General features: G+C 38.3%; 1 protein-coding gene across 1 annotated transcript in view; it reads left to right on the top strand.

Annotated features, from left to right (window-relative positions):
- The window catches only part of TUBGCP3 (tubulin, gamma complex associated protein 3), a 72,521-nt gene that overhangs the window by 31,652 nt on the left and 25,306 nt on the right, over nt 1-15,563 (top strand). The window contains exons 6-9 of the mRNA XM_009326313.1: nt 5,840-6,012; nt 8,118-8,236; nt 11,469-11,594; nt 15,127-15,195. Of these exons, the coding sequence (XP_009324588.1) occupies nt 5,840-6,012; nt 8,118-8,236; nt 11,469-11,594; nt 15,127-15,195 (487 nt within the window). The remainder of the gene's footprint in view (nt 1-5,839; nt 6,013-8,117; nt 8,237-11,468; nt 11,595-15,126; nt 15,196-15,563) is intronic.

The following is a 15,563-nucleotide window of genomic DNA, read 5'->3' on the forward strand; positions in this document are numbered from 1 at the left end:
GTTCCCCCACCCTCCCTTTGTATGCCATTGGAAATACCACTGTAGGTGCATAGAAACTGAGTTCCTTAGCTGAACACTTCGAATATCAAGTGCTGTCATAGGACCATATGAAGCCATAAATGACTGGCCAAATGTATCCATTCTTAAACTTAATCTTGGCTATCTGCTGAACAGCTGATATTTCAGTGGATCCACTCGTTTGGATTCTAGTGCCAAGTCCTTTTCCAAATTTCTCAGTTCTCTGAAACCCTATAAAACAGTCTTTATCTTTCTTCTGTAAACACCCTGGATTCAGAGTCCTCACTCAAGTTCCTTTTACTAAGCATTCCTCAGCCAGTGTCAAATCAGTAGACTTAATATTCTTCATTTTCAAGTGGGTGACCTTTCTTGCATGGTCTGACTTTCTTGTAAGCATGTTCAACAGCCAGCCTGCTGTGTACTAGAGCAGTCTTGCACCTTGAGTGGACAGGGTTTTTTGTTTGTTTGTTTTTAAAAATTATACAGGAGTTGATTAAAAAAAATTACCTATTAGAAAAAAAAATCCTAAAACGCCTACTGTTCAGCAGTGGTTTAATTGTCTGTTCATACCAAGATGAATCTACATTTGGAACGAAAACATTCAAATACCAAATAGGTCAGATTTTTGATGAGTAAAAGCTGGACATTGTAAGCCATAAGATGATTACCCAGTTACTGACTTTGCTAAATAAGCCAACACAGACAGTTACATGTTCAAAATCTGAGGCCTTCTTGTGCCATTGGATGTCATGTTGTATTACCCATGCAGCTCTAAAAATCCTGACAGAGATGCACTGCACAGAGTCTATGTTCTATGGAGGGAAAATGAATGTGTTCATAGTCTGTGAGAGGGAGTATTCAACGGTCATTCTGTAATATACACCTGGAAATACATTGCTTCATAGAAGCTGAGCATGGAAAAGTGAACAGAATGTTACGAAACTTGTAAAAGTGAAGACTGTACTTACTTGTATAGCTGTTTCAGCCTTAAACTAAAAAGCCTGGAAATAAAGCCTTCGTCCAAAAGCAATGGGGACATCGCTTTTCAAGAAACTGTGGTTAGTGTCAGAAAGACTCAAGAGAATATAATAAAAGGAAAAAAAAATATTCTTAAGGGATGCAGAAATGAGCTAAGCCCTGTTATTTTGTCCTAACAGAAGCTTTATGGGTTATGATTTGACCAAATTCCTAATATAAGACTAACTTTTGGAAATTGTATTAATTTCTTTCCTTTCTTGTAATCAGAAAAGAGAAAGATACCATATTTTTGTCTCTTAATTCTCCTCCCCACCCCCAACAGTCACAAAACAAACACAAAATCGGAATAGATGCATTTTCAGAAAGTACCACAGCTTTATTTTGAGTTGAATTTTTTTTTTAATATCTGTATTTGAGATGGTACATCTCAAATACAGAATTCGTATTGCGGAACTAATAACCGGTGCTGATACAACTGGATTTTATTGGTATTAGTATGCTTTACAATACAAATACTTTCTTGACTTTGTCAGTACTAGGTTTGTATGGTGTATCTTGGATGTACAAGTAGAGGATATCTTTAAGCTAGGAACATTATGGGAGGACTGTGCCCCGCGACTGAGTGAGGAGGTGGTAGACCAGGTTAGTAAGCAAAAGGTGTGGGGTGGGGTGGTCAAGAGAGACCTTGAAACCAACAGAGCAGGGCAGAAGGTGGTCCACCCAAGTGTGTGCACACAAATGAGGAATGTGGGGAGGACAGCCTTATAAGGGAAGCTCTCATACCTTTTCTGGGACATCAGCACAACTTTGCAGGAGTGCCTACACGAACACAGGCAGCATGGGGAACAGACAGGAGGACTTAAGAGGTCTGTGTGCTGTACTAGGGCTATGATCTCATTGGAATCACAAAAACGTGGGATATTTGTACCACTGCCGTGTTGCAGAGGGTGGATACAGGCTCTTTGGAAAGGGCAGGCTAGGATGGCAAGGAGAGGAAATTGCTGTTTATGTGAAAGCAGCAAGAATGTATGGAGCTTTGCCTAGGGACAGATGAGGTGCCAGCTAAGACTTTATGGGTTAGGATTAAAGGGCATACCAACATGGGTGATGCTGTAGTGGGCATCTGCTGTAGACTGCCTTATCAGGAAGAAGTAGATGAGGTCTTCAGACAACTGGAAGAAGCCTTACATTTGCAGGCCTTGGTGTTCATGGGGGGCTTTAATCACCACAGTATCTGCTGGAGGGGGAGTGCTGCAGGGTACAAGCAATCCAGAAGGTTTCTGAAGTGCACTGGTGGTAACTTTCTGACACAGGTGATTGAGGAGATGATGATAAGTGCTTTGCTGGACTTTTTTACAGACAAGGAAGAACTGTTTGGGAAGGCAAAGGTTGGGGGCAGCCTTGGCTGTAGTGATCATGAGATGGTGCAGCTCAGGATTCTGAAAGGAGGAGGCAGAGCAAAAAGCATGATCCCATCCCTGGACTTCAGGAGAGGAGACCTGGGCTCTTCTGGGATCTGCTTGGAAGAATCCCATGAGAGAATCCCCTGGAGAAAAGAGTGATTCAGGACAGAATAGTATAGTTCAATTTGAAGGGACTGACAATGATCATCTAGTCCAACTGCCTGACCTGAAAGCTGGTTGATATTCAAGGATCATCTCCTTCAAGCTCAAGAATGGTCTACCCTGACAAGCAGGAATTCAAGCAAAGGTGGCAGGAGGCCTACATGGATAAACAAGCTGCTCCTAACAAAACTCAGACATAAAAAAGTGCACAAAAGATGGAAGCAGGGGAAGGTGCAGAGGGGCATCCAGAGTGCAGGGAAAGACCAAACCCGCCTATAGTTGAATCTTTCAAGGGACATGAAGGGCAACAAGAAAGAATTCTACAAGTATATAAGCAGTAAAGGAAGGCTCAAGGGGCAGGGGCTGTGGTGACAGATGGTATGGAAAAGGCCAAGGTACTTGGTGCTTTCTTTGCCTTGGTCTGTGCTGGTAAGACTAGCCCAGCACCCTGAGACCCTTGGAAAATCTTCATTGCTCCCAATTTACCCCTGGCAGAGAATGATCAGGGCCCATGGGACCTGAGGGGATGCATCCACAAGTGCTGAGGGAGCTGGCCAGTGTCATTGTGAGGCCGTTCTTGGCGATGTTTGAAACATGGCAACTGGGGGAGGTTCCTGAAGACTGGAAGAAATCAAATGTTGCTACTTTGTTCAGGAAGAAGGATCTAGGGAACTACAGGCTGGTTAGCCTCACCTCAACACTTGGGAAGGTGGTGGAGGAACATCTAATCGTGGAAAGCATTTCCAGACACGTGAAGGACAAGAAGGGGACTAGGAGTAGTCAGCATGGACTTAAGAAAGGAAGGACATGCTTGACCTATCTTACAGCTTTCTATGATGAGATGACTGACTTGGTGGACAGGGGGAGAGCAGTGAATGTTGTTTATTTCAACTTTAGTAAGATTTTTGACACTGTCTACCTGTAACATCCTTATTGACAAACTTAATAAACTATGGGACAGCGGGATGGACTGAAAATTGACTGACCTGCTAGGCTCAAAGGATTATGATCAGTGACACAAAGTCCATTTAGAGACTCGTCACTAATGGTGTAGCCCAGGAGCTGGATCCTATACACCTTCATCCCACCTTATGGGACAGAGTGCACCCTCAGCAATTTTGCAGATGATACAAAACTGGAAGGAGTAGTTAATAAAGCAGGTGATTCAGCTGCCGTTCAGAGGGACCTCAATAGGCTCCAGAAACGTGCTGACAGGAACCTCCTGAAGTTCAACAAAGTCCTGGACCTAGGGAGGAATAACCACATGCACCAGTACATACTGGGGGCTGACTGGCTGCAAAGCAGCTTTGCAGAAAGGGTCCTGGGGTTCCTGGTAGACACCAAGTTGAACATAAGTGTGTAATGTGTGGTAAAGAAGGCAAACAGCCTCCTGGGCCGCATTAGGAAGAGCATCACCAGGAGGCTGAGGGAGGTAAACCTTCCTCTCTGCTCAGTACTGGTGAGGACACATCTGAAATGCTGGGTCCAGTTATGGTATGAAAAAAAACACAGACAGACTGAAGAGAGTCTGGAGAAGGAACCACAGACTAATTAAGGGGTTGGAGCATCTGACATATGAGGGGAGGCTGAGAGAGTTGGGACTGTTCAGCCTGGAGGAGAAAAGGCTCAGGGGGATCTTAACCTTGTGATTACACTTGACCAGGGGAGTAGAGAAGACTGAGCCAGACTTTTCTCAGTAGTACCCAGGGAAAGGACAAGAGGTAATTGGCAAAACTTACAAGACTGGGAATTCCAGTTAAACATAAGGGAAAAAACTTCTTTTGCAGTGAGGTGGGGTGTCTGTTTGGGGGCAGGGGGGATGTTGTGAAACTGGAAGGGGTTGCCCGGAGACGTTGTGTAGTCTCCATGCTTGAAGATACTCAAAACATGACTGGACAATGCACCAGGCAACCTTCTCTAGTTGACCCTGCTTGCAGCAGGAGGGCTGGAGGAGGTGATCTCCAGAGGTCCCTTCCAACCTCAACCATTATATAATCTTGATACAGTATAGAAAGGTATGTCAGTAAGGTTATTTTGTATATCTGCTTGCTTAAAAACATCAGCAGAACCTACCCTGTTCCTGACATATTCTTGGTCTGACCTGTTCAGACTGTTCGTTTTTATAGCAATTTCACTGCTCTCTCTTTAGTCCTGTAGTCCGTGAGCTGGGCAACCCAGATCAGATCTTTTGGTGAGCTTCATTCCTCCTGAACTTCTCTTTATACATGTTTACCTTTGTTTCTAGAGTACATTCTTCTTGAAGTGTAACAACCTAAATTAAGTGTTTTTCTCTAGTTGAGGTGCTACAAATGCTGAGCACAACAGAGTTGCTCTGTCTTGCGGGCTGTGTTCTTGTTCACTAGCTACAATCATAGAAGTGACCATCCCATGAGTTATGATGTGGCGGCTGGGAGAGGGAAGGCATTCCTCGACTTTTTTACATGGACATTTGTGCTGCAGTCTTGTTCTATCTCTCCATGCAACTGTGCTTGCACAGCTTTGTGGAATTCTTTTATTTTTTTTTTTTTAATATGTATATATTTCCAAATGTTTACATTCAGTTGTGGGAGCAGGGAGGAATGGTCAGCAGCAAAAATCCCTTGCAAATATTTTCAACTTTATTTTTCATCATCATGATACAGAAATAATCAGAAAGTCAACTTCTAGTCTTAACATTTTTCATGTTGAAGATTGTTTTTGTGAGAAGAATTGACAAGTTTGAGAGGGAGAGAAATCGGAGCTTGTCTAGGTGCTCCCTCCTTGTTCCCATCTTCAGGCATTTCATACAAACTACCCTAAACAGTAGAATAGCAGGAAAGTGAGCTTTCTCCTCTTTCTCTACTTTCCTTTAGTTCTTTGGCATGTAACTACAGTTTCAATTAATAACAAAACTCAAATATTTGTTGTTTATTATGAGTGTTGTTTATTATTATTATAGTTGACTTCACTTTTAATCCATTTCAGCATATCTACACAGTTCAGTGTGAACAAAGTCAGTCTGTGATACGAAGTCATATTTGTCAAATTGGTACCTCCTTTCTTTTCTACAGGTTTGGTTTTTTTTTTTGAAAGTGTAGGTTTCTAGGAAGCAATAAATTGCTTGTATGTTCTGCACCCTTTTTTAAGGTTCCTTTATTAAAAAAAAAAAAACCACAAACAAAACATTCACAAAAAACAAACTCAAGCTTGGAGCATTTCTCAAAATTTGCATACCCCAAACCAGGTGATGGGTATAGAATCAAAGTTTTTAAAGATGCTTCTTCCTTTTGTCCTTCTAGACAATCCTATCAAGCTCCAGGTGTTGGAGATTGCCTCCGTCAGCAATTAGGGTCACGTCTCGCATGGACTCTAACTGCAAGCCAGCCTTCTTTACAAAGCACTACCTCAAAAGGCTTTTCAAATGCTGTTTCCCGTGGTGTGCCAAGGTCAAGGCGAGAAGGGGATACAAGTGGTGAGTGAAGATGCATTTGTTAAAGATAACTTTTTACAATTGTTATCTGTATCCTCCATTATTTTTTAATGATTTTGAAATAGTTTTATAGCATGTTGAATTTTTTGAGGAGTGTTTTGCTAGAAGGTATTCAATAGAATGATAGAAGCAAATATGCAAGACTGGTATATTTGGCCACAATCTCTGTGGCTGGTTGTTAATTTCTTTTTGCAGTGATTGGTTTGATAATGTGTTCTGGTCTTAAACAACTGACTTCGTTGCAGTGTTTGTCAGAATGGAGTGATTGTGGTTTGTGAGTAATGATCACGCTTTTGATCAGAAGATGCTACTGCTTTTAGAAAGTCAGAAAGAGAGCTCAATGAATAAAACTTGTTGAAATAGACTCATCCATTTGTGATTCTGTCTTTTAAAACTTGGAAATGTGCACTGGAATATAGAGATCGTAAAACTTTTTTTCTTTAAATTAGCACACTGTTTACGGTGGTTGTATTTAGAGCGAATAAAATATTGTCAATAAAATAAAAAATAAACATTACTGATTTATTTCCTTGATTAAGCGGCTGTAAACTTGAAACTGATGCCTAGAGGATCTGTTCTGAATTTACACAAGTGTAACTAAGGATAAATTGTTTAACAGATGATCTCTGTGGCAATTGTGTAAGTTTCAACCTGCTCTACTTTTACTGTAAAAGTGGGAGACTTTTCTGAATAAGAGAGCTAATGGCAGATGTTGTCATCCTACAGTGCTGTTACTCTCTGGCAAAGAAAGATAAAAGATGTGGGGTTTTATGTTTGGGTTTTTTTAATAACTCCTATACAAAGAAGTGTGGGTAGTTAGAAGCTAAAATACAGTCTCTGCCAGCCCCTGCATCTTTACGAGTAACAGTGCACAAAGCAACAGTTTATAGACCAAACAGAGTTGTACTGGTATACCTGAGGGCAGCATTTGGCATGTAGAACCTAATTAACAATACTGTTGATGTGCAAGAGGATGTGTGTGTGTATGTGTGTGTGTATACACATGATTTAATATATGTATAAATACAGGAAAAAATATAAAAAACCATAAAATCTAGCACTGCCTCTTATTGTTGTTGTACTAATTGCCGTAAAGAGTAGTACAAACTTGTTTCATTCAGTCAGCCAGCACCTGTGACTTGAGTCTTATGTGGGATGGGTATAAGGACTGACAGTTGTCTTAAATGTAAGTCACTGGTTGATGTAGAAATAGAGCTGCATTCAGAATATAAAAGGCTATTGTCAAGAAGATATATTTCTATGAATATGAAATTCTTCTAACTAATTAAATGGTGGGTTGTTTTCTTCTAAAGGTGGTTGCTGTTAATTGGAGTTTTCTTATTGCTACACTTGCACAGACGGTATAATCAGGAGCATTGTTTGGCTGATATTAATACCTTGTATTATTTACCAGTTAAAGAAATGTGCACTTGAATCTTCTACCATTTCACTAAGAGTTCCTAAAAGGGACTAGCTACTCTTGTGCACATCTTAGTATTATGAGGGGAGTCGGAGTTTTAAACAGCATCTTGAGGTGATGGCTACTTTTGCCAAAATAAGAACAGAATTTATTTTTTGTTGTTTTTGTTCTGGGAAAGTGGATTGTTGGGGAGGCAAACTGATGAGAGTAAGAGTGCTGTCAAATTTGGGAGAAGCATGTTGTAGCATCTCAATTTCTGGATAGTAGTTGAAATTGTTTAATTCTTGATAAATAAAGTTACAAAAGCAGGTGGTGCTGTTTCATTATTATGATGCTTGCACTGGTGATTGAATCAGAAAAGATAACAAGTTTAAGAACTGGTTGAAGTGTTGGTTAAAATATAACATGCCCTGTGTCATACAAGCTGACCTGCTCTGAGAGAATCCCAGATATCGGTAGAGGCAGGTAAAAGGGAATTCTTGGCTTTCCTGTCAGGTTGTTAATAGGACTTAAAACACTTCTTTACAGATTATAAACACAGGCTTTCTCTTTTCTTTTTTTTGGCTAGGCTTCTAAATAGCTTTTTGAAGTTGTAATCAAAACTAATTGTCCCAACAAATCTAAATACTGGTTTTTGTTTTTTGTTTTTTGTTTTTTTTCTTTCTAGGCTCTGTTGAAATAACCGAAGCAAACCTTGTAAGAGATGTTTTGTATGTCTTCCAGGGAATAGATGGCAAAAACATCAAAATGTGCAATTCGGAAAATTGCTATAAAGTGGAGGGAAAGGTACTGTATGGTGACTTGTATTTCATATGTGAGCAGAGAGGTATATAGGGAAAAATAGCCATGAAAAATATGTTTAAAAAAACAAAAATTAAAATATTATCACAAGTCTCTACTCCCCCCCAGCTTTTTTTTCTTTTGTACAATAGAGTAGTTTCAACAGTACTCATTTAAAATTGATTGGGTAGATTAGGTCCCAGAAAGAAACTGTAGCATTTCACAAGATGTGAATAGGCTCCCAACTATTAAGCCAGTAAAAAGACTCCTAAGTTATGGCTTAATTTGAGGATTTTTGTCATCATTTTCCCTCCCCAGTGTATAAGAATGAATATAAAGCAGATGCAGGCTTTTGATCACACTATTATTGGATTAAATTTAACAGCCTGAGATGTGGAATGGATGCTAGCCACTTGATGTCATGGGCTTGATTACAACTTACAAGTTATAAGATGGGATCGTGCATATCACCAAGAAAGGACTGGTGATAGAACTGAAGAGAGTGCTTTCAACTCCTGTTGTTGATCGAAAATCCATCTGATGTGAATTTGAAGGAAGGTGTCACATAGGGGGCAGAGGAACAGGAGAGAGAAGCCTGAGAGAGAGAAGATCTGACTTTAAGGTGGTGAGATGTTAAGCATATTTGCAGTGTGGAAAAAAACAAACCAAGGGTGAGATTGTGTCAGCTGAGCAAAGAACGAAAAAAAAAATGGCGCTAGTTGCTTTAGCATCTTCTCCCTATTCAGTATTTAGATAGCACTGCATCACAGTTCAGTTTCAGCTCGCTAATTGGCTTTCATGTTTTTGTTCAAATGGAAAGACAGTGCTTCCAATTTTCACTTGTATTAAGAACTTTATACTATGACAAGATGATGTAGTCCTACAATGGTGGGGAGTTGATTTTGGGCCATTTCATGTGCCAAGAGCACAGTAGACTTACCGTAATGTTGATGATAACTGAACTAATTTCCTTTTCTCCTCCATTATAATAGCAAAAAGTGAAATGTATAATTGTTCCCCTGTAACTTTACAATGACAGTTAGGGCTGCTTAGTGGAGGAAAAAATGGAAAACTTAAATCTTGTTAAATCAGTTAAATCTTGTTAATAAACAGATTCTTAAGGATGTCATCTTCTGCACCTGTAGATGCTGCAGAGTTTGTAATTTCTCAACGCCTGCACTGAGTTAATTATGTTCCATATATAAGTTAGATTATATATGGCAAAGGAAAGGTAGCATAATAGATTTTTCTAGAGGAATGTGGAGTAAACTTGATCAGTGATTGCAAAATTGGCACTGGGTTTCATTAGTTTTCTGTGTAGTTTTCGTATCAAGTAAGCTAGTTTGAGGTGAAAAACTGTTTTAGTTTGAACTCCTAATTCTGTGGATACAGGGAGTTTGATTATTCAGATGGTTTGTCGTCAGTAATGCTTCTTCCTGAGAACTTTGTGTCTTCAGTTATTTTTGTGAAGTCAGTTGTCTTCCATCCTTCTTCCTTATTGGCACTTGTACTGAGTTACTGGACCCAGTGAAGATGAAAGTGTTTGACTGACTAGGGCTGGAGCTTTTTCTGGTGAACAAGGAGGACCAAGATCATACTTCCTCTAGCTGTGTTGACTGCATGTTAGGCAGAGAAGTAGTCAAAGCATGTAGTTTTCCCTCAGCTGCACAAAGAAAATGTCGTTGTACACAGTCTGTTTTTTCCAGAAAGAAACACACTTTCCAAGCTGTTACTCTTGCCTGAATGTTTTCTAATGTCAACGTTAATATTAGATCTGTTGGTGACATTCAGCACTGTATAAGCTAGCAGCTTCTGATTTGATCTAAGAGATACAAATGTAATAACACTAAGCCAATTTTGCTTGTTCCTCATTTGATTCCAGCGGACATGTATTGTACTTAATACTTGCCAAGTACTCTGTAGTTGTAGAATTCTAAATAGTTCTTATGTCATCTCTTTGGTTTTAGCTGTGGGCAGAGTTTCTAACTGTGTCCAATCATGCTTGTTTGGGCTAGAATTTATCCTATAGAAGTTGTTCAAGAAGTTAAAGCTGTGCCTGTATATCTAAGCAAGAGGGCCAGGGACTGAACTGTGGTCTTACAACCAAGTGCTGCTGCCTGGTTCAAGTCCACACTGCTGTGGCTAAAGGGCTCTTGTAGCTTATTGTTATCTTAGAGAATGCCTGTACTGCTAACTGAAAGGCTTAATGAGTGAGCTTGATCTCTAGTTCTTTAGCAATCCGTTCAGCTTGTCAGTGTACTTCCTTGCTTTGGTTTGGACTGTTCCAGCTGGCTCTCCAAGTTAAAATTGTCTGTAGAGGTGAGATAGGCCCAATTGCTGTGGGCAAAAGTCAATCTCTGCCTCTTGGCCTAATGGATCAGTCATATTGTTTGTTTTTATTTATTCAACAAAATTTTGAAAACTTGATGGTGTTCTTGGGTAATGTGACAAAATGTGGTAGAAGCAAATCTGAAGTAGGAGCAAGAGGAACTTGCTGTGTTGGCAATTTAAAGGAAGAAATGTGCCGACTCAGATGAAAATAGTAGTAGTTAAATAGGGTGTTGGGACTAAGGCAGGCTTGCAGGGTGAAGTGAGAACCTGGTATAAGAAAAGTAGAAACAGACTAGAAGACCTTAGAGGGGCACATGATTAAATAGCTTATAAAAGCTGTTACTGGTGGATCGGACTTAAACTTGTAATTTGGATTCTGTAGGTTTTGGTTCCTGATACCTAGTCTGGCATTGGGTCATTTGTCTTCTTTTTAAAGGTTTGGTTTAGATGTAGCAGTAACTAATTATTTTTCTCTAGGTTTCTTCATTAGTTTCAGTCATTGACTCTTCTTCTAGAGCTCTAATATTTTCAGTCTTGCTGATTATCAGGATAAGATGAAGTGTGATTCTACATCACATAATTTTGGATTTCTTCCTCTTTTCCTGAAGACCTTTTTGTTACTGCATAATTGCCTAATGTAAAAAGAGCGTATGAATACTGTTACACTAAGATTTGGAAAAGGGGAGGTCACAAAGTTGCTGCTGCCTTTTCAATGCTTATGTGTATACATTTAATGCTAATTACATGGTTGTCCGCTTTTTTGGTACTATCTCTGCTGTAGAATGTAAAATGATTGTTTCCTGAACTGGCTTGTTTTATGAGAAAGAGGGGCTTTCGTGAAGAAACAAGAGTTGGCATGGTAGATTTGACTTAAAATTGCAAGTTATTGTTTCTGTTAACTTTGTAGGTGAGCTTGTCCAAATCTCTCAGAGATACTACAAGTAGACTTGCAGAGTTGGGATGGCTGCATAATAAAATAAGAAAATACACAGACCAGAGGAGTTTGGATCGTGCTTTTGGACTTGTGGGACAGGTAAGTCAGCTGAAAAATTGATTTTGCTACAATAGTTTGGTCTTGTTTCCCTTAGAAACTACTAACTAAAATGCAGTACTAGAATGAATCATAAACTTTGGAGCCTGGATCATTCATCCTTTGATTTACTACTCCTATGGATTGCCACTTTTGGTATGGGTCATAGTCTGAAGGCAAGGGAAAGGCATTTGTTCTGGCTGGTTGTAAGAAGGAGTTGCCCCTGTCATTTGTAACTGGAAAGTCTCATGCATAGATTCCTTTTCTTAATCTCCTTTTTTTAAAAATTTGTATTTTTTTAAGTGCTTATGCATGTTTATAAACAAAAACATTGCTTAAATGGGATGGTGGCATCCCTGAGCTAATTAATCAATTCAGTTGTTAGGGTAACAGGAAGAGACACTCCTGTCGGCTAATATTCATGTTCATGTGTTAATACTGCACTAACTTACATAAAATGCAAATACCCCATTATCTTCTACCCTTTCTTTTGAATACAGCATCAAAAGAATGTTAATTTTTGTTTTTATAGGTTTCATCATCATGATTTGTAGTCTACAGTAACTTCACAGCTGCTGTAATACCCAAAACCACATTTACTGCTAAGGCATTCCCGTTTCCTCTCACTTGCTCCTTCTGTAAAACTGGATATTATCCCTTCTGAGTCGACAGAAATGTTATCCTTGCCTCTAGCCATAACATCCTACCCAATCTGCCAAGAAATTGAAGTGCTTCTCCCTTCAATCTAATTTTTCTTAAGAGGTCAGTAGAGACACTGTAGTGCTTCCTACTTTTCTAATGTTTTATTCTGTTCCCTTCTGTCTCTTATTCCTAGTAACCCTTTTAGTTACATATAAATAATTATTTTTCTAGTGATCCAATGCTGATTTCCATGTTTTATATGGTAGTGCTACTGTATATGCATTTTCTTCAGACTCTTCCCCTTATATTTGGGTGAAGTTTCTTATTCTTTATGTAGCAGCTTCCTGCTTATGCTTATTTGTACTGTCTCTGGCTTTAATCTTAAGTTTACAGCAAGGGGAGAACTTTAATTCTTCAGTGAATTTAAATGTGCAATATCTTAGCTGCCATATGCAGGTTTCAGATCCTGTGCAGAAGGCTGTGCAGTTAGTTAGCTGAATCTGCATAGCTCTAATGCTGTTAATTTTGCTTGAGGCAAGCACTTATATATATTTCTAGAACATAAGTGTACAAATAAAAACATATATTCTACTCCTGCTGTCAGTATCTGGGCAAAAAGAGTATGTACCATTGCTCTTCATGGCTTTTATAGCTGACAATTTCAGGTGCTGCACACTATGCATTAAGAATTTAGCATAAGAATATATTGTGCATTCTAAAGCATCTTTTGCTTAATGTTTTAAAAGAATGCTTGCATAAACCCCTGTTTAAACCACACGTAGGATAAGATATCTGTCACCTCTTTTATATGATTCTGGTGACTGTTTTTACCATGCAAAATGTCAGGTATTGACAATTATTAGGAGTAGAGATATAACAATATACTGCACTTAAACATTATATTCTTCTACTTTTGCTGCTTAGTATCTAAGTTCTACTTTGTCCTCAGAGAGCGAAAAGAATAATCAGCAATGAAATATAACTTGCCTTATATTTTGACATTTTGCCCATTTAGAACCAGTTGAGGTAGTGGGCATTTTAATTTTTTTCTCTTGAACAAGCGTTCTGTATCCTTCCTGAATGCTCTTTTTGCTGTAGACCAAATCTAGGATAATGTCCAGTTTTCCATAACAGTTTGGGAAACAAAAATCTGTAGTTTGCAATGCAGGAATTGGCGCTGGATGTCAATTTTAACTTCTAAAGCTGCTCTGAAAAGTTGATGGCCAGTTAGATCCTAAATCCTTTTGGCTACTGAAGTCAGTGATTACTGTTCTCACTTTTTGAGCAGAGGTATAGTGCCTTTGAATGTTTTCTTGGAGGCTCTACTCCGCCCTTTATCTTGGCAAGTGCTACTTTAATAGGTTAAAAAATGTACTGAAGAAGCAAGTGAGAAGAAATGAAAAGTGGGGTTACACATAAGGGGATTTCTTTTTGCCCGTTGGTATCTGCTGGAATAAAATGAATTTCAAATTTCTTTCCAATTTATAATGTTGAGTTGAAGAAAGGAACCCTCTTTCCTTATAAAGGATACAATGGCAAGATTAATGATGTTTTTTTCTAGGCTTCTTAGCCTCTTAGCAGGTAGGCCTCTTAGCAGAAAGAAGATTTATTTTCTCCTTGTGCTTGTAGTAATGATTTCTCCCTTGTACATACTCTAGTGAATAAATATTTTACTTTAAGCTCTTGGGTTCTTTTTGTGTGAGGTTTTCCTTATTTTTTCCAAATTACTTTGATTGTGATGATTTTAAAAGGGGTGGAGGGGGAAAGTCCTGGGGAATTTCCTGTTAAAAAAAAATCCATTAAAATAGATATCAAAATAATTAGCTGAGAATTGGTTAAGAAATCAGTTCTGAAGAATTTGTGTGTGTGCACGGAACTACTCTTCAAAAAAACAACCAAACAAAAAATTTTAAAAACCCCCAAAAGTGCTTAAAGTCCAAAATTTTCAACTCAGTCCAAACTTAATAAGCCATATTTTTAATTCAGTTTTAGAAAATATGTTGCAGGAATTTTTTTAGTCTGTATGTTAGGTTAAGAACATTACAAAACCCCAGGACCCCAAACTGTGGAAAACTATCCATTACTAAACAAGTATTCTTTCAGGAATAGTTTTAAAAATCTACCTTTACTTATTTTTAAACAATGCAAAGTAGCTGTGCTTAGCATTGTTTTACAAAGAGGAATCTTTGCTTTAGTTCAGGCCTGTTAAACTCTGCACATTTTACAGATTTCTTAGGATATACTTAGTGTTATTCATTTCGTCTGTGTCAAGTGAAAGAATCATATACAACTGTAAATTGATAAAAGGCCAAAAATATAGAGTATTTGATCCAGCAGCACTTACTGGGAGTATTCTTTTATGAGCATTGCATTTTCTTGTTCATGTCATATAGTCTAGGCTGTAAATATAATGATGGTTGCCTAACTTCTGTGTTCTGTTACTAGAGGCGTTCCTGAAATGGAAACTCTATTACTTTATTACATACTCTATTTTACATAATTATTAAAGAAAATTTCTTCTGGGTCATGTTATGGTTTGCACATCCCTATGGTAATTATTAATGTCTTTATTGAGATGATATATCTACTTGGAGAGTTATGCTTGTTATAGTTTAATCTGTTGATAGAATTAAGGCAGCAAGAAACAAACACTTGACAATGGGTATATATTCTTGGAAAAGGTCTGTGCATCTCTTAGGGAAGCACTTATACGTTGGCTAGTTTTCTAAGAGTTGGCTTTTGTGCTGAAACTTGTAGCTTGATTCCTTTTAGAAAATTTCTAACTACCTTCACAGTGTGGTCATAGGATAAAAGTTATTCTAGATTAAACCAGAAAGATTTTTCCTGATTTTTTTCTTTTTTTTTTTTCTTTTTTCTCCTCTTTTTCTTATAGAGTTTTTGTGCAGCCTTACATCAGGAACTTAAAGAATACTACCGACTTCTGTCTGTTTTACATTCTCAGGTAAGTTAAGTGGTTCTTATTTAACTTGGTTATTTTGCTTTACCTCATCCGAATGTCTCCTAAAAGGTCTACCTAGGTAGCCCTTTAGAAAGGGAAAGATGTATAGCAGTTTTTATTGACAGTGGACACAATTCTCTAACTTGTACATTTCTTTTTGGATGTATGTACCAATGAATATTTTTCTCTTAGAAATTTACTGTTATTGATGTATTACATAAGCAAGGAATATAATGTGTATTTCTAAGCCTCTGTCCCTTTTTTGCATCATTTTTGTCAGTTTCATCTTGCGTGATATCTTTATCATTCAAATCCCAAACAGCATGACACATCTTTGAAGGGAGAAAAAAAATCCTTCTGTACTTCAAGCA

This window comes from Pygoscelis adeliae, unplaced genomic scaffold (assembly GCF_000699105.1).
Source record: "Pygoscelis adeliae isolate BGI_AS28 unplaced genomic scaffold, ASM69910v1 Scaffold156, whole genome shotgun sequence".
NCBI lineage: Eukaryota > Metazoa > Chordata > Aves > Sphenisciformes > Spheniscidae > Pygoscelis > Pygoscelis adeliae.